This window comes from Suricata suricatta, chromosome 2, assembly GCF_006229205.1.
Source record: "Suricata suricatta isolate VVHF042 chromosome 2, meerkat_22Aug2017_6uvM2_HiC, whole genome shotgun sequence".
NCBI lineage: Eukaryota > Metazoa > Chordata > Mammalia > Carnivora > Herpestidae > Suricata > Suricata suricatta.
Genome location: NC_043701.1, coordinates 62545617 through 62568692, shown reverse-complemented (window position 1 = coordinate 62568692; position 23076 = coordinate 62545617). Strand labels below are relative to the sequence as shown.

Genomic DNA, 23076 nt, shown 5'->3' with positions numbered 1-23076 from the left:
GTTTAGAATGTTTGGACATGCTTTCTCCAAAATTCTTCTGGAAAAGGTTCTAAAAATCAGTAGTAGGAAAGGACAAATGAGCAGGTGCAAATTCTTGTCTCTGCAACAAGTTATTGAATATACCCCATGACTGACCAGCTACGTGAAACCCACAGAGTTTTGTTAAAGTGCCATGGGCCAACGGCATAACAAAATAGAAGGTGTAAATAGAAAATTTCTGTTTTTCCTTTTTGAAAACAAGAGTTCACTGAGAATCAGCAATAATAGAATATGCTGTAGAAACTATTCTCTACAAAGGTTGATCAGCGTTATTTACAATTGGTACATTGATAGAAAAGAAGGCATACAAGTTATCCAAGTCGCTTTTTTTTTTTTTTTATGGCTGACAGGTCTATGCATTGTGTTATGCTTAACAACCAGAGCTTTCAAGCCTCTATGGCTGGCGACAAATCACAAGATCTTCAGGCAAATGGGGGGTGGAGGTGGTGGTGGTATGTGTGCAGTCAAGGGGCTGGGAAGGAAGGGTGGCGGGGGATGTGCAGAAGTACCCAAAGGAGATCACCCTAATAATGCTTAATGGGCTGGTCCAGTTGAACTCCATTAAAACAAACCCTAAGAAAACCTTTTATTTGCATTCCACTTTTCAAGCTGTGAGTTTTTAAATACATCATTATAAAGTAAACTTGTGGTTGATTGTGAAGGAAGAAACACCGTGGGTTTTCCCTTTGTTGCTCAGTTTTCCAGCAAGGTCCTCACCTTGGTCAGAACCACAGTCTTTCACCAAGTAAGCAGCATCGGTGGGGAGCCTCTTGATTCCAGGTTGCAATTCCAGATGGAGACAGCTAACATGTCGAAACCTATATTGAATTGCTCAGTTAGCAGCCACTTAATCTCTCAACCTTTGTTTTCCCTCTTCGAGTGTAAGAGTTTATAACTCAGAGGGTTATTGTGTTGCTGAGATTTGTTTTTGTTTTTTTGTTACTCCTGCAAGTTTTTACAACTTAAAATAAATTATATAAAAAAACAATAGACTTCTTAAAACCGAACAAGACAAAAATTGTGCAAAAATAACAAAGATATGTACATACTTTTCAGTCGGAAGAAATGTACAATAAAAACATAATTCAAAGAACATTTTAAAAATATAAACATTGCTTAAACTTTCCTACGTTTCATATTGTTTCTGAAACTATTCTGGTCAGTTAGCTCTGTAATATAGTAAAACATAAATTATTACAAAATTAACACTATAAAAATTTACTTTAAGAATATCTTCTAAACTTTTTTTCCAAAGGGTCTAACCTGTTTATAATTTCTTAAACATTTATAAGTCTTAAAATCTGCCTTAACTTTTTTTTTTTTAAAAAAGAAAGAGTAACCATCTTCCCTTCAATTTGCAGTCTCTTTTTCCCAAGACGTAAATAAACCAGCATATAAGTGCACTTTTAACACTGTAGAAATAAAAATGAAATCGTCTGAACTAATGTCCTGGTACCTAATATCAACTCCTGATTTTTAAAAAAATTTCATTTTATATTAAAAATTTTAGGAATCCTATAAGAAACACTGTCAGTGCAATTCCATTGATACAAATCACTCCGTTTGCTTCCCGTCTTTGCAAAATCCAAGGTGGTGAAACTTAACAGTAGTCTGATCTTTGGGTTGGGGGGATGGGAAGGAAAAGGGAAACCTCAGGGTTTGCGTCCAGCTGCAAAATGGGCATTCATTTCTGATTTAGGGATGAAGCCAAACTTCCTAGGATCTTGCTATTATTTCGTACACAAAGTTTCATGATTAATCGCGCAGAATGCCTACGTCGATTTGTGAATACCTTTCCTGATTATGATTCCCTCTTAGAGCTAATGGTATTGCTATTTCTTTCAAAACTCCAGTGTGAACAGTTTTAGAGCAGCAGGGCTCTGGCTTCTTTCTTCCCTCTCTTCCAAATGGCTCTTCTTCACTAGGCGTGGCTGGGCTTCCTATGCCTTTCGTGGGGGACGGGGGGGCTGTATGTGAGTCGGGGCTTATGATAACGTAGTATAAGCAGACCTTATGGGTATGCCGATTGCACAGGACCCTGGGACCCAGGGCATGGAGGGGGCGGGCAGTGCTAGTATTTATTCTCACCAGGTGATTGACTTTTAACCGTCGATGGAAGCTTTTCCTCAGCCTCTTCCTGCATGCCCATCCTTGCTTTTTCTCCTCTTGCCTAGCCCCGGAGGGCAGCTTAGGAACTTCTGCCGCGGTGGGCACTGAGGTCTCGGGCCCCTTTGTCTGGGATTCCCTCAGCTTTGCGGCCCTTGTGAACGGCACCCTGGGAGGGATTTTGCAGTATGGATTCCTAAGAAGCGCAAATGATCAGTCACCCAGTTTCCTCCGTCTTTTGGGGGTATCTTCCCCTACCCATATGCTCTGCTACCTGTCACCTTCCAAACCATTCCAGCCCCTGTTCTGACCCAGAATATCCTCTCTGAGTTGCACACCTGGACAGTGGTATTGGGTAAACGACACAGTTCAGTGGCTACTTTTCTCCAATTTGCCCATAGCCTCTGGCTCCTACGGTGCTGGTGCGGCACAGAAACCTGCTGGGGGCGCTCAGCGCGGCCGACCCTCTGCTCTCGGCTCCCCAGACACAGGCTCTTCCCCAGCAAAGCCCCTCCCCCAGCGTGCTGTCCAGAGGGGAGCTCGTGGGAGCCAGCCCCTTCCAGATGGCCAGTGGGGACCCCATGAACGGCAGGTGGGAGGGGACGGAAGGAAAGGGTGGGAGAGGTCAAGGGAAGGAGCACCGGCGTGTGCTCAAGTTCAAGAGTTTCAGACAACGCCAACCAGGAACTGACACTCTGCAAAGTTTGCTCTCCTGGCTGGAGCAAAATGATGGTGCGGTAGCAGCATCGGAAGCTAGAGGGCCGACCCCGAACTTGGAAGAACGCGTACACGTGGCAAATGAAGGAACCGAAACCGAACACTGGTATTGTTTTCTGTAAATCTTAAATTCACGTTCTTTTGCCTTTTGCTTTCTCTTCGGAACTAAAAACCGGTCAATTAAAAAAAGGAAGAAGAAAGGCCAGAGCCACCACGGCACAGGAAACAGACTGTCCCCGGCTGCCACACCCCTCCCTCCTCCTCCCGCCTAGGCCTCAGGTGGCCAGGCACGGGTTTGGAAGTGGCTTCACAGTCTTGTTACGGAAGAGTCCTTATCCTGCCCGTTCTGTTGGTGGTCTTCTAGGAAAGAAAAGAAAAGTGTGTGTTAAAACCATACACTTGGGATTACCCACAAGAATTCATGAATAGAGCCTCCGTTTTTGTTTTTTTTTTCCAGCTGTGATGCTTAAGGCTACGGTCCTGTCCCACCTCTTGCCTTTGGCAAAAAAACACCACTAATAAGCAAATGAGGTGCATGTGAGGTGGCCATAAAGCTCCTAGTTTGGCGAGAAACACAGGGACAAACCCTGTGGACACATATGTGGTGGGGTGGGGGTGTGGTTCCCCTCCCATACAGAGAACTGCAATAAAATTAACCAGTCTTTGTTTTTTTGTCTCAATTCATTTACCTTTTCCTACCTAACCTGTACACCACATGGAGAATTATCTAAGAAGTACAGTGTTGGATTAACAGAAATTTTGGGTTCAAGTTACTTAACCTCCTCACCGGGGTACCTCCAATCTGTAACATGAATTTCATCACTAGTCCTTCACAGGGTTGCTAACAGGTTTATACGTATGTGAAGGGCTCAGCACGACCCCTGCAGAAAAAGCCTCAACAAACGGTGGCTATGTGATTATTACATTGGTTAAAGGTGACCGTGTAGCCTCCCTGTGGGCCCTGTGGACTCCCTGTGCAGGAGGCTTGTCAAGATCAGAGGCAAGTTGCCAGGGCACAGACTCCCACCCCACTTGCCCTAGCACAGAGGATAGGCTTCAGGTGCTCAGGCGGGAAGTGACTCAAAATGATGGAGATACTTTCCTTGATCTAGGGATACAAAAACAATTTTCCTATAATTTTCATCCAAACACCACCTAACATTTGTGGGGAGACCTCAAAGGCCAAAATGCAGACAAACACATTGTAATTTGGTTTCTACAAAACCTGTAGCATGTCGAAGACAACATAACACCACCATGCATTTACTTTTTCCAGTCACGTGTAACATATAAACCGCCACTCTCTACCCTCCCCGGCCTCCCCCAGGGGCACACACAGTCCCTCATAGAAAATCATTTGTACACTGACTACTCTTACACCTCAAATTTGTAAAAACTGCTGAATCTACCCTGGGTGTTCCCACCAGGAAACCACATCTTTTTTTTTTTTAATGTTTTATTTATTTTTGGTACAGAGAGAGACAGAGCACGAGAGGGGGAGAGGCAGAGAGAGGAGGAGACACAGAGCCGGAAGCAGGCTCCAGGCTCCGAGCTGTCAGCACAGAGCCTGACGCGGGGCTCGAACCCACGAACGTGAGATCTGACCTGAGCCGAAGCTGGAGGCCCAACCGACTGAGCCACCCAGGCACTCCAGGAAACCACATCTTGAACAGCAGCTTCAGCTCACCAGCGGCCTTGAGAGAGGACTGACTGATCTGTGTCCCAAGCAAGGCCTTGCAGTCAAAACCATTAATTTTCACAACAATGTTAGGAGGTAGGCATCATCTTTGCTATTTAACGGATGGAAACACTGAGGCCCGGAGAAAAGAATCTGTCTAATATCACACAGATGCTAATAGTAATTGGGGCTTGGGGCATTTAGGTGGCTCAGTCAGTTGAGTGTCCGACTTCAGTGCAGGTAATGATCTCACCGTTTGTGGGTTCCAGCCTCACATCAGGCTCTGCTGAAAGCTCAGAGCCTGGAGCCTACTTCTTATTCTGTGTCTCCCTCTCTCTGCTCCTCCCCAGCTGGTGCTCTCTCTCTTTCTCAGAAATAAATAAACCTTAAAAAAAAAAGTAAACAACAACAAAAAACATAGAATGAACTTTTTTTTTTAATTTTTAAATTTATTTTTGAGAAACAGAGAGAGACAGCGCGAGCAGGGGGAGGTCAGAGAGAGAGGGAGATACAGATTCTGAAGCAGTCTCCAGCTCTGAGCTAGCTGTCAGCACAGAGCCGGATGCGGGGCTGGAACCCATGAACCGTGAGATCATGACCTGAGCCGAAGCTGGACGCTTAACCGACCGAGCCACCCAGGTGTCCCTAGAATGAACTCTTTAAAAAAAAAATCAGGGCTCATACTTGTATGTTTGTTATGTGTCAGGCATTTTTTAGAGGCTTTAGGTGAATAAACTAATTTGATCTTCACAAAAGCCATAGGAGGAGGGGGCCGTTATGATCCCTTTATGGGTGAGGAAACCGAAGAACAGAAAAGTGCCAAGGGCACACAGCTACTAACCTAGTTTTGGAAGCCAGGAAGCTCTACTCTTAGTGGGAGCTGAGGTGCGAGCCAGGGTTGGCCCCACTGCCCATAGCCTCTCCTCTGCTGACCCTGTGCACTGCCCCCCCAGTGACTTACCTGTCGGCTGTGTCCTGGGCTGGATATGCTTGAAGGACTGGACTGTGACAAAGGTAGGCTGCTATTTTTCCCAACCTGAAAGATACCAGCAAAGCTCTATTCAGATACGCCAGCCAGTGAAAAACTCCCGGGACCTTGTGACGCCCTGGTGTACAACGGCAACACCCCTCCCTCTGAGCCAGGCACTGCTGGAGTTTCCATCTCGGACGTTAGAGGAGATGAAAATGTTTCGGGGGGACATCCTGATGACACCCTTCCAGTCCCAGAGAGAAAGCGGAATGGAGGGGAACTCTCCCCAGATGTAGACTTGAGTTTCAGGGGGTGAGGATAAAGGCGTCTGGCGAGAAGCCCAGCCCCTCCCAGGGGGCATTTAACCCTGCAGAGGCCCAGCTTTTCCACCCCTGACCTCCCAGAGCAGTCCTAGACCCATCTTGTTTCCAGCCCAGATTCCTTGGGACTAACTCGGGATAAAAGCCTGCATCTTTTTTTGGGTCCATTTTCTTGGCCAGGAGACATAGCGAGCACCTTGCTCTTCTCCAGCAAACTGGGCAAAAGGCCCTGAGGGCTGGTGGGTGTGGCCGTGGGGCTCCTCCCCTTTCTCTGTGACTTCTCCTGGGCACCAGGTGGCCTGGGGCCTCAGGTGAGTACTCTTCTGGCAGGCAGCTCCTCCTTGCGCCTAGAGAGAGCCTTGTCCTTTATGTTAACTCACCTTTGCGTAAAGACGTTTGCAGTACATTGGCAGTCTTGTTTTTGGTTCAATATAATATCTTTGTGGTGAATTCTGGTCTTGCACTTCCCAGATACCATTTAATAGAGCCCCGTTTTGGTTCTCACAGCCGATGTTTACCTTGAATTTCTTAGCCTATGTTGTGCTTCTCCCAGTCTCCTAACGGGATCAACACAGATTGCCAAGGCCGTTCCCCAACACTAGGAAATCACCGGTGGTGACCTGGACAAAGACTTTTCTTTTTTAATTTTTTTTAACATTTATTTATTTTTGAGAGACAGAGACAGAGCATGAGCAGGGGAGGAGCAGAAAGAGGGGGACACAGACTTGGAAGCAGGATCCAGACTCTGAGTGGTCAGCACAGAGCCCTATGCGGGGCTTAAACTCACAAACGGGGAGATCATGACCTGAGCTGAAGTCAGATGCTTAGCCAACTGAGCCCCCCAGGTGCCCCTGGAAAAGCCTTATCTTAACGGCCCAGTGACAAGCACCCAGGCAAGTGCTGCCTGCATTAGAGAACCCGTGCTGGCTGGGCTGAGGCCGCTGTTTCAGTCATCTGCTTTTTTGATTTCCCTCCTGATAAATACTCTGCTGGAGGCTTGTCTGCTCCTTTCAGGACTAATTCATTGTGTTTACCAAACATTTTACCGGGTCCTGCTGACCCAAGAACCAAAAGGGCAGCATTAACACAGAGGCATGGAGGTGAAGGGCCCGAACTCCAGAGTCAATTGTCTGGGTTTAAATCTCAGCCCTACTATTTCCTTGCTGTGTGACTTTGGGCGCACTGTGTAATCTTCCCGGGCATCGGTTTACTCATTTGTAAAGTGGGGGGTAATATCAGGTAACAATGAAATGAATTCATATATCTGAAGTGCTTGGAACAGAGCCCATCCCAGAAATAAGTGTTAGTGGCTAGAACTTTATATAAAATGGGTAACACTAGGGGCATCCAGGTGGCTCAGCTGGTTAAACATCTGACTTTTGATTTTGGCTCTGGTCATGATCTCACAGTTCCTGAGTTCGAGTATCACTCAGGGCACTGCACTGACACCATGGAGCCTGCTTGGGATTCTCTCTCCCTCTCTCTCTGACCCTTCCCTGCTCACTCTCTCTTGCTTTCAAAATAAATAAAAGCTTTAAAAATAAAGTAAAAAGGGTGACACTATAGCTTTGTTGCCCAGGCTGTGGCCTGTAAGCCAGAGAGTGGCACCCCACACCTGTTGACCTGCAGCTTAGTGTCAGGGAGGGCCCTGTGGGCACTAGCCCCTTTCCCCTGCACCCCCTGGAACTGGGGGCTCAGGTGGTGGTGCATTTGCTGCACCAGGGCTCTCGTGAGAGGACCTACATCTCCCCTGTCTCACCTTGGCCTCAGTTTGCAGCCTCTCTGGCCCTTGAGATCCAAACATGCTGCTTTTCATGTGTTTACTTGTGATTTGTGAATCCCCCTCCAGATGTTCTTTTCGTGAGGTTTTAATAAGTCTCATGTAAAGAAGACATAAAAATTAAAACATCTGATTAACTGCCTCTCATCCCTCCACAGCCCACCTCCCTAGACAGAGTTGGCCTCGGGGCCAGCCCACTTCATTCTAAACATGGGTGGCTATAGCCCAGTCTCCCCTGATGCCTTGGTGGGGCTCAGGCTCTGGGCCCTGCCCTCAGGCCACCTCCACCCTCTCCTAGGGGCCCCTCACAGAGTCTGGAGGGGTTGTAGCCTTTCTTAAGTAGCTCCCTGACCTGAAGGTAAAGATCAGATTTGAGGAGACTGGTCTTGGGCTCTTCACGGACCACACCCCATCTTCTCAGACTTCCTCATGGTACATACACTTTCCTATCTGCAAGTGGCATCGGACACTTCTGTGCTTGTAGGTGTGAGATGCAGTTTTACTGCAGCAGGGGGTGGGGCTGAGGCTGCCTGGAAGAGTGGGGACAGTCAGTCACCAGGGAGGCAGGGCACCACCTACCATAGCCCAGGTGGCCCCGGTCATCACTGGACCAGCTTGGGTCTCCGGCTCTTGCTGAGGGACTCACATAGACCAGATGTAATCAAATTGTCCTCTTAACTCAATATACAAGAGAGTCAGAAGTGGAGGGGGAACTCAGACTCTTCCTGTGCCTCAGCTTCCTCATCTGTAAAGTGGTGCTAACAATTGCACCAACTGCGCTGGGTTGTCAGGTTTAAAGTAAGTGGTATTCAGGGGCGCCTGGGTGGCTCAGTCAGTTAAGCGTCTGACATAGGCTCAGGTCATGATCTCATGGTCTGTGGGTTTGAGCCTTGCATCGGGCTCTGTACTGATGGTTCAGAGCCTGTGTCGGATTCTGTGTCTCCTGTGTCTCTACCCCTCCCTGCTCATGCTCTCTCTGTGTCTCCCAATAATAAATTAACATTAAAAATTAAAAAAAAAAAGTCAGTGGTACTTGCACAGCGCTTAGAACAGCTTACTTAGCACACAGAAACACAGTATCTGTTAACTACTGGGTTCTCGGAACAGACGCTGCTCTGTTACCTGCCTGAGCTACCTGGCTATGCAGGGGCACTGCCCAGCTCCCTCTGCCCCCCAGAGCCCCTGAAGGCAGTGCCAGGAGGCCCCTGGAAGCACAGGTCCCTTACCTGCCGAGAGGAGGTGCTGTTAACGGGATCGGGCACCGGTGCGAGAAGGCTGGGCGGGTTCTTTTTGTGAACGCTATTCATACCAGGCATTTTAGTGATTTTACAGGCTTTGCTACTAGAGCTCGAGTTCTTACGCTTTTTTCCTTCTGATTTGTCAAAAGAGAGGGGCAGCGAAGACACGGCATTGTGTGAGGCCAGAGAGAGGTCCCCTGCAAGGGAGGGCACAGAGAGGGGACAGGAGTCACTGCTGCCGCCCACTGAGCCCACGTGTCTCACTATGTCCGTGGGGCCACCGGGCAGCGAGGTCCGTCCTGAGGCCTCCAGTTTGGCACTGAGGGGGCTCACCCCATTGTTTGAGTTGTGCACAGACAGACTGTTATAGGGAGGGGCCGCCTGATAGGAGTTCAAAGCTGAACTGGCATTCAAAACACAGTTCTTTTTGTGGGGCCCTGATAATGGAGACGAGAGGGATGTCTGCAAGGATAATGAGGAGGAGGAGGAGGAAGTCGAAGGCTGCGGCTTCCTCTTTTTGTTACTTGGAGACTCGTCGCTACGGGCGGACAGGTCTTTGACTTTTGAGGATTTGCTGGTTTTGGTTTTGGATGGCTTGTGGGATGGGGAAGGGATGGCGGCTGGTATCGGGGACACGGCAGATGGGGCCTTGAAGGTTGAGTCCATGATGCTGAGGGTTGCAGCCACATGGGGGAAAGCTGTGGTGTGTGACATGAGGGCGCTCGGGTCCGGCGATGCCACAAAAGCTGCGTTTGAGAGCATGGCTGATGTCATTATGTAAGAAGAGGTGAGTCTCGAGCTGATGGGGGCTGAAGGAAGATACACAGCACTGGGGTTGCTGAAAGGCTGTAAAACGGATGCTGGAACGGGGGTGGAGATGTGGGCTGCTGGCGAGGGCATGGGGCTATCTGCCGCAGGAGGGATCTTCCTAAACATGAGAGAAGAGTGAGAGAGAAACCGTGAGAAACAGGCTTGGCACAGCTCCAGAGGCTCGAGTGAGCGAGAGCATCAGGGCTACACAGGAACCCCAGTAGAACCAGACTATGGAGGATGAAGCCTTTGAGGATGGTGGACTCTGAATTATGGCCCTTCCCTGTGGTTCCCCCATTGCAACATCCAGCAGCCTATATTGAATCGCTTTCAGGTTTTCAGATCCTTGTCTCCATGCTTGGCTACTGGATAATGGCTGATTTGCTTCGTTAATAAAGGCGAATGGTATTTAAGAATAGAAATTTCTTCAACAGTGTTCTTTCTCTCTCTTTTTTTTTTTTCTGGCAGTGATGAAAGTGGTTTTTAATGAGCAGTAGTCATTTCACAGTTAGGTCCTGGCTTGAAGTAAGAGGTGTGAGGGGAGGGCTTTGCCACCTGCACCCCAGGGGTCACCCCTGCACACTGCTGCTCAGGGCTCCCCCCTGCTCCCAGGCTAGAGTTCTCTGGCCTTTGCTGCCTACAGCCTCTGGTTTACGCTGCAGAGAGGCATGTCCACGTGAGCTACGGGCCGCCGCCGCCGATGTGTTCCCACTCACCTTACCCAGCCTCGGCTCTGACTCTGGGGAGCTGCAGTAGGGGTGTGGCTGCCCTGGCACAGGCCTCCCCATCTCTGTGTCAGGGTGAGGTGAGAAGACAGGGGCCCACGTGCAACCAGACAAGGGGATCGGGAGTTTCCAGTTTGTTCTGAAGAAAGATGCAGGATGTGGGCATGGGAGAACACACGGTTGGAGGGTGGGGGGTCTTCCAGGGGGGTGAGGGTCCCTGGGAGCAAACTCTCTGCCTCCTGTCCTCTGTGGAACCAAGGCCCGTACCCAGTGGTGGGTCACTCTTGGGGCCTGCCTGTAAACTCTGTCTTTTGACTCCCATGTCCAAACCGTGGCCTGGGTCAATATTGCTGCTATTCTGGGAACCAGGAGGAGCATAGGGGCTTTGGAGGGTCACTGTTTGTTCCTGAATTTTTTTTTTTTTGGCAGGAAGGGATACTGACCTTAGCAGTCAGGTGAATATTTTCAAATGGGCTCTTTCCTAGCTCTCCCCTTGCTCCCTCGTCCGTTATGCCTGGAAATCATTTCCAGCATAGCAGAGCCCTCCCTCCCCCTGCCCCCAGCAGTCAGGAACTAGCTCTCTTTCTTTGAAAGTGCTACTTGAAGGTGAGCAGGCTTGGGACTTGCACCCCCAGAGCTTCGAGCAAGATGCGAGACAGGGCCTCTCACAAGCCCTTCTCTCCTTGGAGGCCACCCTCTTGGCTGTGGCAGCAGGAGGGGGCCCCACTGCAAAGGAAATGCCTCTCTTCGTGCTGTCCTGAATATTCAGTGTCCTGCCTACACTTTGGCAGAGCCTAGGGCTTCCATCTTTAGTGTGGAATCCAGAGGGATCCTTGAATACAGAAGCACAGTGTCCTTGAAAACATCAGCTCAAACAGATCAAATATAAGAGAAAAATGTTGCCAAATCCATTGTGGTCACGATGGCATTCAAAAATCTACTTTTTCTTAGGCCTAAAGAACGTAAAAGACCCTGTCCGCACTCAACCAGTGCTCTGTTAGTTCTTGTTGCAATGGACACATGAGTGAACAGATGGATGGATGGATGGATGGGTGGGTGGGTGGGTGGATGGTTGAGCAGGTGACTTCTCAGCAGCAACATAACTAGGCATGCTGGGCAAGGACTCCCATGATACCAGACCGGAAAGGTCTAGACACGCCCTTAAAACTGTCTGGCACTGCACAACCCCTTCCTGATGCGTTAGGGACGATTCCTCAGAACGTGTGGCATCAGCACACTCTCCCTGCTGTCTCTGTTGCCTGGCTTTGGTGCCATGGGCACTCCACTCCATCTCTCCCTGACTCCAGTTTCTCACCAGCTAAAATATGGATAGACATACATGTGGGCAGAGGTTTGCAGTTACTTGTAATAAACGTTGTTTTACGAACACCAAATGGCTCAGAGAGGACCCCAATCAACGCCCTTCAATGGGATCTACTCTGAATGTCCCAATTTGTGACTTTCCCATTCAATAGTATAAATTTGTGCTTCAACCTGTTCAGACAAGCAGGACTGAAGTCCCCAGTCTTACCAGGCTGGCACTCAGGGTTGCGATGGATGCTACTTTTTAGCCTACTTTCTATCCCTTTCCTTCTTCTCCCCACTAATCCTAAGTGTATAGCAGAGAGGCGGAGGGGAGAGAGGGCAGGGAAGAAGCAGGGCGAGGGGCATGTGGTGGCTCATTGTCCCGGGGAGCCCCTCCCCCCTCCCCATGCTCAACAGTTTATGAATTTTTCTGGGTGCCAAATGGCAGCGGATTTCAGCTTTGGGGACTGTGCCCTGGTTTAAACTTTGCACGCCGGCCTAGGGGAGTCCCATACAAGAGCCCACAGACGCAAATAAATTACTGACAGTGCCCATCCTCCCCTGCCAGCTGGCACGGAGATCCAGATGCTGACCTGGCTGAAAGAGAATACTGTGTTGGCGTCTCCTGATGCAGAGTTAAATGCTTGTTAAAGAAAAAAGAGTCTTGGCCGTTCCTTTTCTTCCTAATGTCTTCCATGCCCCCATCGGCTGCCATCCCTCCAGGTTCGGGCCCGTCGGGGCCTGGGGTTTGGGCAGCGAGGCTGAGAGGGCAGCGGGGTGCTACGCTCTCCAGAGTTGACACCCAGGCAGCCCCAATGTTGCTCAGTGACAGCAGATTGGTTAGACAAGTCCTGAAAAGGGGGGAGGGACCTGATGCCCTGGGGCTCGGGTTTCTGTGCCTGAGGAGGAAAGGAATATGGAGCTTGAGCTGACAGGACACCAGGTAGCGCAATACAGATCAACACATTCCTTCCACGTGTCCGGGATTTACGCTTCCACGACACAGGAGGGCAAAGAGCTGCCAGAGTTACCGGGGCAGGCTGCCATCTTGCGGGGGACAAGCGCGGAAGGACAAACAACCAAACGGCCGTGAACGGTAACCCCGCATGCAGCGCCCACTTGTCGGTGTTTGCAGTGGACACGGGCAGACACCCAGGGTGCCTTTCAGACACACCGAGCGGTCGCTTCAGTGGGAAGAAACAATAAGCTTCTCTTGTGGCCCTTTCCTACTTTGTGGTAAAGGTCAGCATTGAGTCCCCTCGGCCATTTTACGGCACACACCGTGGGGCTTGCTTCTGTTACTTGTTGGGGTCCGGAAGCTCTTTGGGCCTCGTGGTGAACAGGGGCTGCCTGGTGGAGGGGAGGGAAGCTGGGGAAGGGGCAAGCTCTGAGTTCTGTTCCTGTGTCCACCCCCCACGTCTCAGGAAAGCCTTTCTGCCCTTCCTGGGCTTCCCTGGGCCGGGTGAGGGGTTCAGCCTTGGCTTTTTCTGGGCCTAGACCTGAGAGATCCATGACTGTAATGGATTATGAGGTCTTAAGAGCTCACCTTGGTAGGAGTGGGGGTGGGGGGCTGCCAGTGGGCTAGCTGCGCATTATCGAGCGGCCAGCACGGGGGCTCCTTATGTGCTGTGCTTGGAGAGGGTCTAGCGTGTCATTCTCTCACAGTGGCATTTGCCTAAGCCAGGAAGCTTTCTTCCCTTTTTTATGAATCTCCTATTGGGAGGTGTTGGAGAACAAAGGGGGCTCAGAGAAATGGAATAGAAGCTGGGGTTTAGGATGGAGAGAAACACAGGGAGAGGAGAGGAGAGAGATCTAGTGAGGTGGGAAGGGCCAAAGACAAGCTTAACCAATTTCAAACATTGCCTGGGATCTGCCCTGTTGGCCGCTGTACATATTTTTTCACAGGACATTAAACAATTAGAAATTGGTCCATAGCCATTGTGAAGTTTTTAGCATCGACACTATATCATTAACATTACAAACAGAGGTATATTCTTAGTATCCTTAGATGTTCTTAGTCATAGCAAAAAGGCCCTTTAACATTCTTGCATACACAAGATCTTATCTACTTCCCTTTTCACCTAGTTTAGAAGATTACCAACACAAAAATGATCTCCAAAGAAGACAAGGCATACCATATATCCAACTTGTCTCTGAGAAACTGGGGGCAAGCTTTTAAGAAGAGCTGACATTTACGAATTGATCATGGATGCTGTTCTCAGAATCATTGTGTTCTATGAAAAGCCAACTACCACCACCGATCTAGAAAGCTGGGGTTCAGGCCATCGTGGGCAGCTCTGAGCACATACAGCACGAAAACTGTGCACTTACTTCCACATCTGGGAATTCAAGTGTTTTTCCACCATGGAGTTTAGTGCGAATCGAAAACGATCCCATCTTCTATCAAACACATAGTACCCTCGTCCCATGAGGCGACTCCCGAATGAGCAAAACTGTGAGGGGAAAACAACAAAAAAAACACATTTAAATTTTGATTACAGGTTAATAAGCTAATATAGACCCTGCAGAGAAAAATAACATTTGCACAAAAACACACAGGGGTACAATTTTACTCAAAATAAAGAAGCAAATAGTACGGAAGCCAAAAATATTTCTGCGGTGCTTTCATTTGTGTTTTAGATTTTCTGCAGAACTTTGCATTATGACTCAACAATAGTGACATTCAGTTTTCTGTGGCACAGAGGGCTACCTTCTCTATACCTGGACTGAGCCAGCATTTTAGGGTAAAAACAAAAAAAACCCCACCCCAAAACAGCAACAAACCAAACCAAACCAAACAGAATGACCAGCAGCTAGGGTGAGTTTCAGCACCACCGGCTTACGGGGTCATCCATCTTCTCCAGGCAGAAGTGGTTCCCGCTTCTCATCACGGGCACGGAAACTGCTTGTCCTGATGCAGTCTGCCAACTGGTGGGAGCTTTCCTGTCTGTTGTCAAGAGAGCCACTTCCCTTCCAACTGTTCAGTTCCAAGGCTGAACTCCTTCCTTCCCTGGTCCTGACCTCACGTCCGCCCCTCAGCACTTCTAGGCTGCACGGCAACATATCACCGCCACCAAGCATCTGTTCATGCTGTTCCCTCTGCTCACCATCCTTTTTCCTCTTGTCTTGCAGTCCCAATTCTCCCTTTCCCCAGTTCCCAACGGCCCTTATCTGACCAACCTCGCCCCTTTGAGCTCCCACGGCACATGTATTACATACTTTACTACATTTCACCTTGGAATTAGTGCATGGCTGTTTTGTTCTTTAAAACATTTTTTTTTAATGTTTACACAAGCACAAGCAGGGGATGGGCAGAGAGAGAGGGAGAGAGAATCTGAAGCAGGCTTCCAGGCTCTGAGCTGTCAGCACAGAGCCTGACATGGGGCATGAACTCATGAGCTGTGAGCTCATGACTTGAGCTGAAGTTGGATGCCAACCGACTGAGCCACCCAGGCGCTCCGGCTGTTTTAGGTTCTATATAAATAATGCCTATGTGCCTGGCTTGATGATCAAGGCATCAAGACTGAAAAGCTCATTCTTTTCTTCCTTCTCAGTATGAGGATGGTAGGGAAGGGATTTGGGCTAAAGAAGGGGTTCGAGACACAAGGTCCCACACAGAGTTTAAAGCAAATCATCACATTTAAAGCACGTGGCTGAAACATGAGTGGTAAAGATGTTTAATAAACGTCACTGAATTACGATGTCAGAGCAGCCAGAAGGCCGGTAGACAGAAATGCAAGAAGCGGCCTCTGAGAAGGTGACATTTGGTGGGTCTAGAGCTTAGGCGAGTCTGCATAAGACTCTATAACTCAAATGTGGCTTCTCCTCTTTCCCCCAGACCTCCCAGCAGCTCCCTGGCCTCCATCCCAGACATAGTGCTGGGTTTGGACTCATTCCACAAACCCTTCCTGGAACCAGTCTTTGGAATGGTTCTCAGGAGGAAATGCAAGACCTTCTCTTTGTTTTGTCTCTGCTTATGTTTTGGGGGTTTTGCATTAGAATTTTGCCACCCATCAAATCTGGTACTCCTGATGAAAAACTCTTTTCTGCACTTTGATTATCAACTGCTCACTGACAGCACAAGAAAATACACAAAGGGGATTCTCCAACGTGGAAGCTGGTCCCTAGCAGCCTGTGGGAGCTGTTCCAGGTTAAGGCATCTTTTCTTCCTACATCCCAGTTGCTAAAGATACCCCGAGTGATTGTTTTGTTACGAAAAATGATTTAATGTATCAATTGACCATGAGAGAAAGGACAAAGCATAGAGACAATCCATGGTCTTTCCATTTACATCAGCAAAACATTAGGGGCGCACAAATCCGCCATGCCCAGAGTTGAGCTAATCCACTGTAATGTGGCAGCTTGGCATTTGGACAAATATCCTGTGCTCTGGAGTCTGGCCTTCTGGTAGAGCCCAATCTCTTTTACAGACTTGGAAGCCGGAGGCCCGCTATGTCTCTCATTCAATACAGATGCAAGGTTAAACGCCCCCAGAGACTCCTGTCCTCGCCGCACACTGTGCCCTCCATGGATAGGTCTTCACTGGACTGGTCAACGTGCCGGGTCCCACGAGCAGCCAGTCTAATCGACCTCCATCCTACCCCCACTTGCCCCCACCTTTTCCTTGCAACTGGAGCCGCACATAGAATGGGGAGCAGGGAAAGGGGGTCTCTTCCCACAACCTTGAGATGAATCGTGGCTATGTTCATCCCGTGTCACTGCAATCCCATCCTGCTGTGCCATGCACCGGTGTAGGGGTGGGCATGCGACCCATTTCTGTTAGATGTGAACGGAAGCCTGCTGGGGGGAGCTCCTTGGAAGATTTTCTTCCCCAAGAAATGATATAAGCTGGCATCTTAGACAAAGATGCCCTTTCCATTTGTTCCTTTCCAGCATCTGAAGAATGCTACTGGGTGAGGATGTGAACTGGGGCTGTTGTAGACAGAGCGAGATCATGTATGACAGGAAAAGAGGGCTGTAGGGATTCTCCCTCAGAGACACCGTATTGCAGGGGCCCAGGGTGGCTTGGTGGGTTAGGTGTTGGACTTTGGCTCAGGTCATGATCCATAGTTCATAAGTTCAAATCCCTCATGGGCTTTCTGCTGTCAGCACAGAGCCCACTTCAGATTGTCTGTCCTCCCTCCCCCCTCTCAAAAATAAATAAACATTAGAAAAGAAAGAAAGAAACACCATATTGCAGAGATGTTGAGCCAAGCTTGGAATTGCCTACCTCTGGGCTTCCTGTTAGGTGAGATGAATATATGGCCTCAGTGTATGGACACTGTAGGAGTTCAATTTTTTATTCCTTGCAGTCAAAGGCATTCCTCATTGTCCCTATTTCTGTACTGGCCAAGTAGCAAAGTCATAGGCTGCTTGTGAACCTCAGGTCAACACCATCCCCAGAAATAGGAAGTGAATTTGTCCTTTATTCATCATACAGATAGAAGGCAGGAGGAGCTCACTCTATCTTGATGTGGGATTGATTTTTTTTTTTAAGATCTTCTTTATTTAGGTAACCTCTCCACCCCACACAGGGCTCGAGCTCACAATCCCGAGGTGAAGAGTCCCACCGACTGAGCCAGCCAGGTGCCCCGATTCAGGATTGATTTTATCTACACAGCCCACAACATAGAAGCTAACTGTGCAGGGCTCAGGCCAGGAGCAGAGCAACCTGGCCATGGGTTCCCACGTTCCAGGCCCCCCTGAATTTAGCTCTGGGATGGCAGCACCAGGCAGGCCCTTCGTAAGTGTTTGTAGCCTTCAGTTCATGCCTCCTTAGATTTCCCACCTTGATTTCATTGACCTTCTGAACTGTCAAAAGTGGACTCTTTCAAGGGACTGGAAAGGAATTGTACCTTTTTGTTCATTGCCAATCATGCTGATGTGAAGTGCTTCCTCCTCTCCTCCCCTCCACACACACGCTCACCACACACACTCTCTCTCAGCTCTGGTGCCATATGGTCTCACTTACTAATAACAATAAAACTCTGAATCAACAGGGGAGAAAGGCGCAAGGCCTGGCACCCGGCACACTGCTAAGACAGACGGTTTCCAAACCAGGTGAGGCAGACAAACTCTGGCAAACCAGAGGCTCCCTTTTCCGACAGTCAGGGCTGCAAGGTCAGCTCCCCAGTGTGCTCATATAAACACCACTTCTCAAGCATCCTTGGCCCACAGACACTCAGGTGTTTAAAGGATTATAACCAGTAGGGAGCCCTGCCCTTTCCTTCTGTGATTTTCAAGGGTGTTTCCAAGGCAATCATTCAACGTCAGGGTGTACCTTTCCATAAAACACTGTTCTGGCAGCCTCTCCCCAGGAGTGCGTGCTGTCTGACATGATGACCTAAATGCCCGCAGAGCGCTGGGGGGAACGGTGGGGGCGGGGCACGCATGGACGGGAACAAGGTGGCCTACCGCAAGAGGTCTGGGGTGGTGGGTAGAGAAATGACAGTCTAACTTCTCAGGTTCGTCGGCTCCTTCCATCTCCCCTTCATCACTTGACAGTCGGCTGCTGAGGTCACCTCCAGCTGGGGGTAGCGGGGGTTCCGGAGTGTAGCCACTGTGATTTGAAGATGTGTTGCTACTGATGCTATTTGCAGATGATGGTCTAAGGGCAAGGAGAGAACGGACAGAATGAACTTTTCTGAGGCAGCAAGACCCACTCAGCTGAAGGGCACTCGGAAGGAGACCCATCAGCGTTCTCGACATACCAAGGGAGGCAGGGCAATGGCAGACTGACACAAGGCAAAAATGCAGGCTGAGACCAGGTTAGCACCGACCAGCTCTCTAAAATGATGCCGTGGAGCATAGGCTCTGCCCGGCTTCTGCTCGGGCACCAGGGAACACTCCCATAGTGTAAGTGGAATATAAAACACAGTATTGTAACTGTCCTCTAATGAATGCAGTTAAAGTGACTCATCTCTTTGCACCTAAGTAATTTGCACTTGCCATATAGTTGCTTCTCTCTGAAAGTAGAGCCTGACAGGAAGTTCAACAAAGTAAGTAACTTCATACCAATTAACAGAATAGCAGTGATGATGGACGATAGCCCTATACTGTTTGTTGTTGTTGTTACTAAATTATAGCTTTATGCAGCTGTTACCTTACTGGCATGAAAAATGGTTTTGTCCCATTGATGGGGCACAAGTCTCTTACTCCACAGCCAGACTTGCTTTTTTTTTTCCTTTTTCCATATTTTTCTTTTTTTGGTAAGTAAGCTCTATATCCAACATGGGGCTTGAACTTACGACCCTGAGATCAAGATCTCACGCTCTACTGACTGTGGCGGCCACGTGCCCCCAGATCATCTGTTTCTTAATATCAAGCCACGTGTAGTCTAATTGTATCTTCTGAGGATGGATGATTCCATTAATTTCTGAGAGGCCCTAGAACCACAGGCTGGCCTGACTGGGCTCTAGTAGGTACTGAAGAAACAGGTTTCTCGATGAAGGAATGAATGAGCTCCTCATGTGTGAGCAAATCCCAGCAGAGCTCATCTCGGTGATGGCTAAGCTTGCGGAAAAGCAATGTCATAGTAAGCAGCACTTCGTGCTTCACAAGCAGCAAAAAACAAAGCAAAACCAAAACCAAAAACAACACATCCGTGTTGGTAAAAGGCTTAGAAGAGGAATAGTCAGTTAGTTGTCACTTGTTTTTTCTTGCTTCTCCACTTTCATCGGGTGACTGACCAGGGAGAAACAAAGGGAGAAACAAAGGGAGAAAAATATGTTTTAGAGAAAAAAATGAGTTTCCTGGATTCTGCTTTGAAAGCGGCCCCTTCGAGCAGTGTGAAGCACTGATTTTGACTTTCTCCCTACGCCTCATTCTCCTTCGGAATTCTTCCTTGCTCTGAAATCTTTCTAGCTGTCAAACTAGATCCCCAGAGCACAGTCATTTAATTTAGTTTAATTATTTATTAATGTTTATTTATTTTTTGAGAGGGCATAAGTGCAGGAGGGGCGGAGGGAGGGGAACAGAGGATCCAAAGTGGGTTCTGTGCTGACAGCAGTGAGCCCAACGTGGGGCTTGAACTCACGAACCGTGAGATCATGACCTGAACTGGAGTCGGACGCTTAATGGACTGAGCCACCCAGGTGCCCCAAACATAGTCATTTTATTTAATTAATTAATTAATTAATTAACTTATTTATTTTTTAAACATAAGAGCCTCTTTTTTTTTTTAAATTTTTATGTTTTCTTTTTAAATTTTTGAGAGAGAGCGAGAGAGAGAGAGAGAGAGACAGTGTGAGCAGCGGAGGGTCAGAGAGAGAGGGAGATACAGAATCTGAAGTAGGATCCAGGTTCTGAGCTAGCTGTCAGCACAGACAGGGGGCTCGAATCAACGAACCATGAGATCATGACCTGAGCCGAAGTCAGACGCTTAACTCACTGAGCCACTCAGCCGCCCCCAAATACAGTCATTTTAAAGCAAAGCCACAAAGATCCCAAATGTCCATCAATAGATGAACGGATAAAACATAATACGGTATATCCATACAATGGAATATTAAATCTTAAAAAGACAGGAAATTCTGTCACATGCTACAACATGGATGAATCCTGAAGACACTATGCTAAGTGAAATAAGCCAGTCACAAAGGGCAAGTTTTGTATGATTCCACATACATGAGGCACGTAGAATAGTCAAGTTCATAGAGACAGAAAGCAGGACAGTGGTTACAGGGGAGGGGGGATGGGGAATGAGGAGTTAGTGTATTTAGTGGGTACAGAATTTCAAAATGAGATGAGCTAAAGTTCTGGTGAGGGATGTGGTGATGGCAGCACCACGATGTGCATGTTCTTATGCCACTAAACTGTACATGTAGAAATGGTCGAAATGGTAAATTTTACATTATGTGTATATTCCTACAGTAAAAAGCCCATAAGAAACCAAACCCAAGGCCCCAGGTAGTTTTTTAGTGTCACTACCAGAACTCTGTTGCTGTCACACTTTGTTCCTGACTATCATCTTCCCATATTTATGAAAACCAAATGCCGTTCATTCTGCATGTTCAAGGTGTGGAGTGCGGAGAACGCATCTCCGCAGGTGCATTCCCAGATGCCTCCTCTCCTGTATCAGAAGGGGCAGCGTTATTGCCTATTTACTGCTGAAGACACACCCAGTAAACCAATTTTGGAAATGCTGAAATATATAAGGAAAGAAAATGGCATCCATGATCCTGCCACTCAAGATCAAGTGCTATGACCATTTTGGTTTATATCCTTCCAGATTTCTCTGCTGTGCATACACGGCCACATGCATTTTTAAAGCAAGAACTGGATCACACTGTATATACTATTTTGAGACATGCTTTTTTTTTTTTTTTAGCCTAGGGATGAAATCATCCCATGTGTAGAACTAGATCATCATTTTTAATATTCCCAATATTCCATAGTATGGACATATCATAATTTACTTAATTATTACTGAACTATGTTTACTGAGGGACATTTATGTTGTTTCCAAAATTTCTAGCAGCCTCTTTTTGAGGCCTTCCCTGCTGTGATAGGACCTCCTTGTCCTACAGGAGATAAAAGTGAGTTGGATTTTGTTAAGTGTGATTAATAGTATCACAGTTATAGAGGAAAATATCTTTACTTTTTATTTTTTCTTATTATTTTAAAAATATTTTTTATTTATTTAAAAAATGTTTTTAACGTTTTGATTTATTATTGAGAGACAGAGATAGAGCATGAGCAGGGAAGGGGCAGAGAGAGGGGGAGACATAGACTCTGAAGCAGGCTGCAGGCTCTGAGCTGTCAGCACAGAGCCCAACACAGGGTTTAAACTCACAAACTGCAAGATCATGACCTGAGCCAAAGTTGGATGCTTAACCGACTGAGCCACCCAGGTGCCCCTTAAATATATTTTTTTTAAACTTTACTTACTTTGGGGGGGATAGACAGAGAGAGACAGAGATAGGGGAGGGACAGAGAGAGAGAGGAAGAAAGAGAGAGATAGAGAGAATCCTAAGCAGGCTCCGTACTGCTAGCAAGGAGCCTGATGTGGGTCTCGAACTCATGAATGATCAGATCATGACCTGAGCCAAAATCAAGAGTCCACTTAACCCCTAAACCAATAATAGGAATTTCATTCACCGTGCTAATGATTGATTTGGAAAAAGGTGTAAGAAGTACATAAATTTTTTTTTTCCGGGGGGAGGCTGCACATTTTCCTCACCTTTAAAAAGAGACATGAGGAAGAAGTAGTCTCCACTTTCATCTGGATGTACCTAGAAGTGCCACAGCCATGATGCTATAAACTTTGAACATGAAGCCCAAAGACTGAAGAATGTGGAAGAAATAAAAGAATGGCAGGGAACGTTAGTCAATTCTGCATCTTTGGGGACTGGTGCCCTTTCGCTTCTGGACTTCTTGTCACATGTGATAAGAATTTTTTTAAACTTTTATTTTGAGAGAGAGAGAGAGAGAGAGAGAGAGAGAGAGAGAGGGCGCGAGCATAAGCGGGAGAGATGGGCAGAGGGAAAGAAAGAGAGAATCCCAAGCAGTCTCCTGGATCAGTGCTCAGCAGAGCCCAATGTGGGGCTCAATCCCTGGGATCCTGGGATCCCCCGGGATCATGAACTGAGCTGAAATCAAGATTCGGATGCTGAACTGCACCCCCTGCAAGTGAGAAGAAAATGTTTAATTATTTAAGCGATCAGGAAGATTAGGTTTTCTGCTACTTGCACTTGAAGCATCCCAACGGAAACCGTGCGAACATAAGATTTTAACAAACTTTTAGAAGACAGAATGTGTCTGGAGAAGTGTTAATGGAGGGCGAGGAGCTGACCTATCACAGAACCCGGGGCTACTTACAGCTGCAAAAGTCATGTGTGAGGTGGTGGCAAAGCAGAGTGGAAGAGCTGAAGGTCTTCGCACGTGTAGCTGGACCTACAGGTCAACACCACCACCTCACACGGCCAGATGACTCACCATCGCTCCTGCCAGATCACACTCCCTCCAACCAACTCTCCAACCAGAGAACAAAGGTTTACCCTCCAGGGAAACGGAACTGGAGAGACCCTAGACAAGGAGCTGCCAGGCTCAGCAGAGATCAGGAGAGAAGCACAGGGCTGGAAACAAGGTGACCGTAGGTTCTCTCTAGTTAGATCATTAGTGGGCACTTCCAGAATGCCTGTCACTCAAGGAGGATTCAGTCCCTGAGAGACTGAATGGCCCTGGAGAAAGGGCTTCCATATCTTGCTTTTGGGAATCCTCCAAAAAAAGCTGATTGGTGACCTGATGACCTTCTTGTTGACAGTCTCACAGAAAGACTTCCAATCAGCCTGTTGGTGCTTTTCTTTTAAATGTGAATAGTGAGGGGCGCCTGGATGGTTCAGTGGGTGGAGCATCTGACTTCCAGCTCAGGTAAGATCTCATGGTTCC

General features: G+C 48.0%; 1 protein-coding gene across 10 annotated transcripts in view; it reads right to left on the bottom strand.

The window, feature by feature from the left end:
• Nucleotides 1-359: 359 nt before the first annotated feature.
• The window catches only part of ATXN7L1 (ataxin 7 like 1), a 248188-nt gene continuing 225471 nt past the window's right edge, over nucleotides 360-23076 (bottom strand). For 7 of the 10 annotated variants that reach the window (XM_029927361.1, XM_029927376.1, XM_029927414.1 and 4 more), the window contains 6 exons: nucleotides 18103-18295; nucleotides 14020-14141; nucleotides 12282-12587; nucleotides 8837-9776; nucleotides 5502-5576; nucleotides 360-3222 (listed from right to left, as the gene is read on the bottom strand). In XM_029927361.1, the coding sequence (XP_029783221.1) occupies nucleotides 3181-3222; nucleotides 5502-5576; nucleotides 8837-9776; nucleotides 12282-12587; nucleotides 14020-14141; nucleotides 18103-18295 (1678 nt within the window). In that variant the 3' untranslated portion in view covers nucleotides 360-3180. The remainder of the gene's footprint in view (nucleotides 3223-5501; nucleotides 5577-8836; nucleotides 9777-12281; nucleotides 12588-14019; nucleotides 14142-18102; nucleotides 18296-23076) is intronic. The other 3 variants (XM_029927367.1, XM_029927385.1, XM_029927395.1) reach the window with 3 other exon arrangements.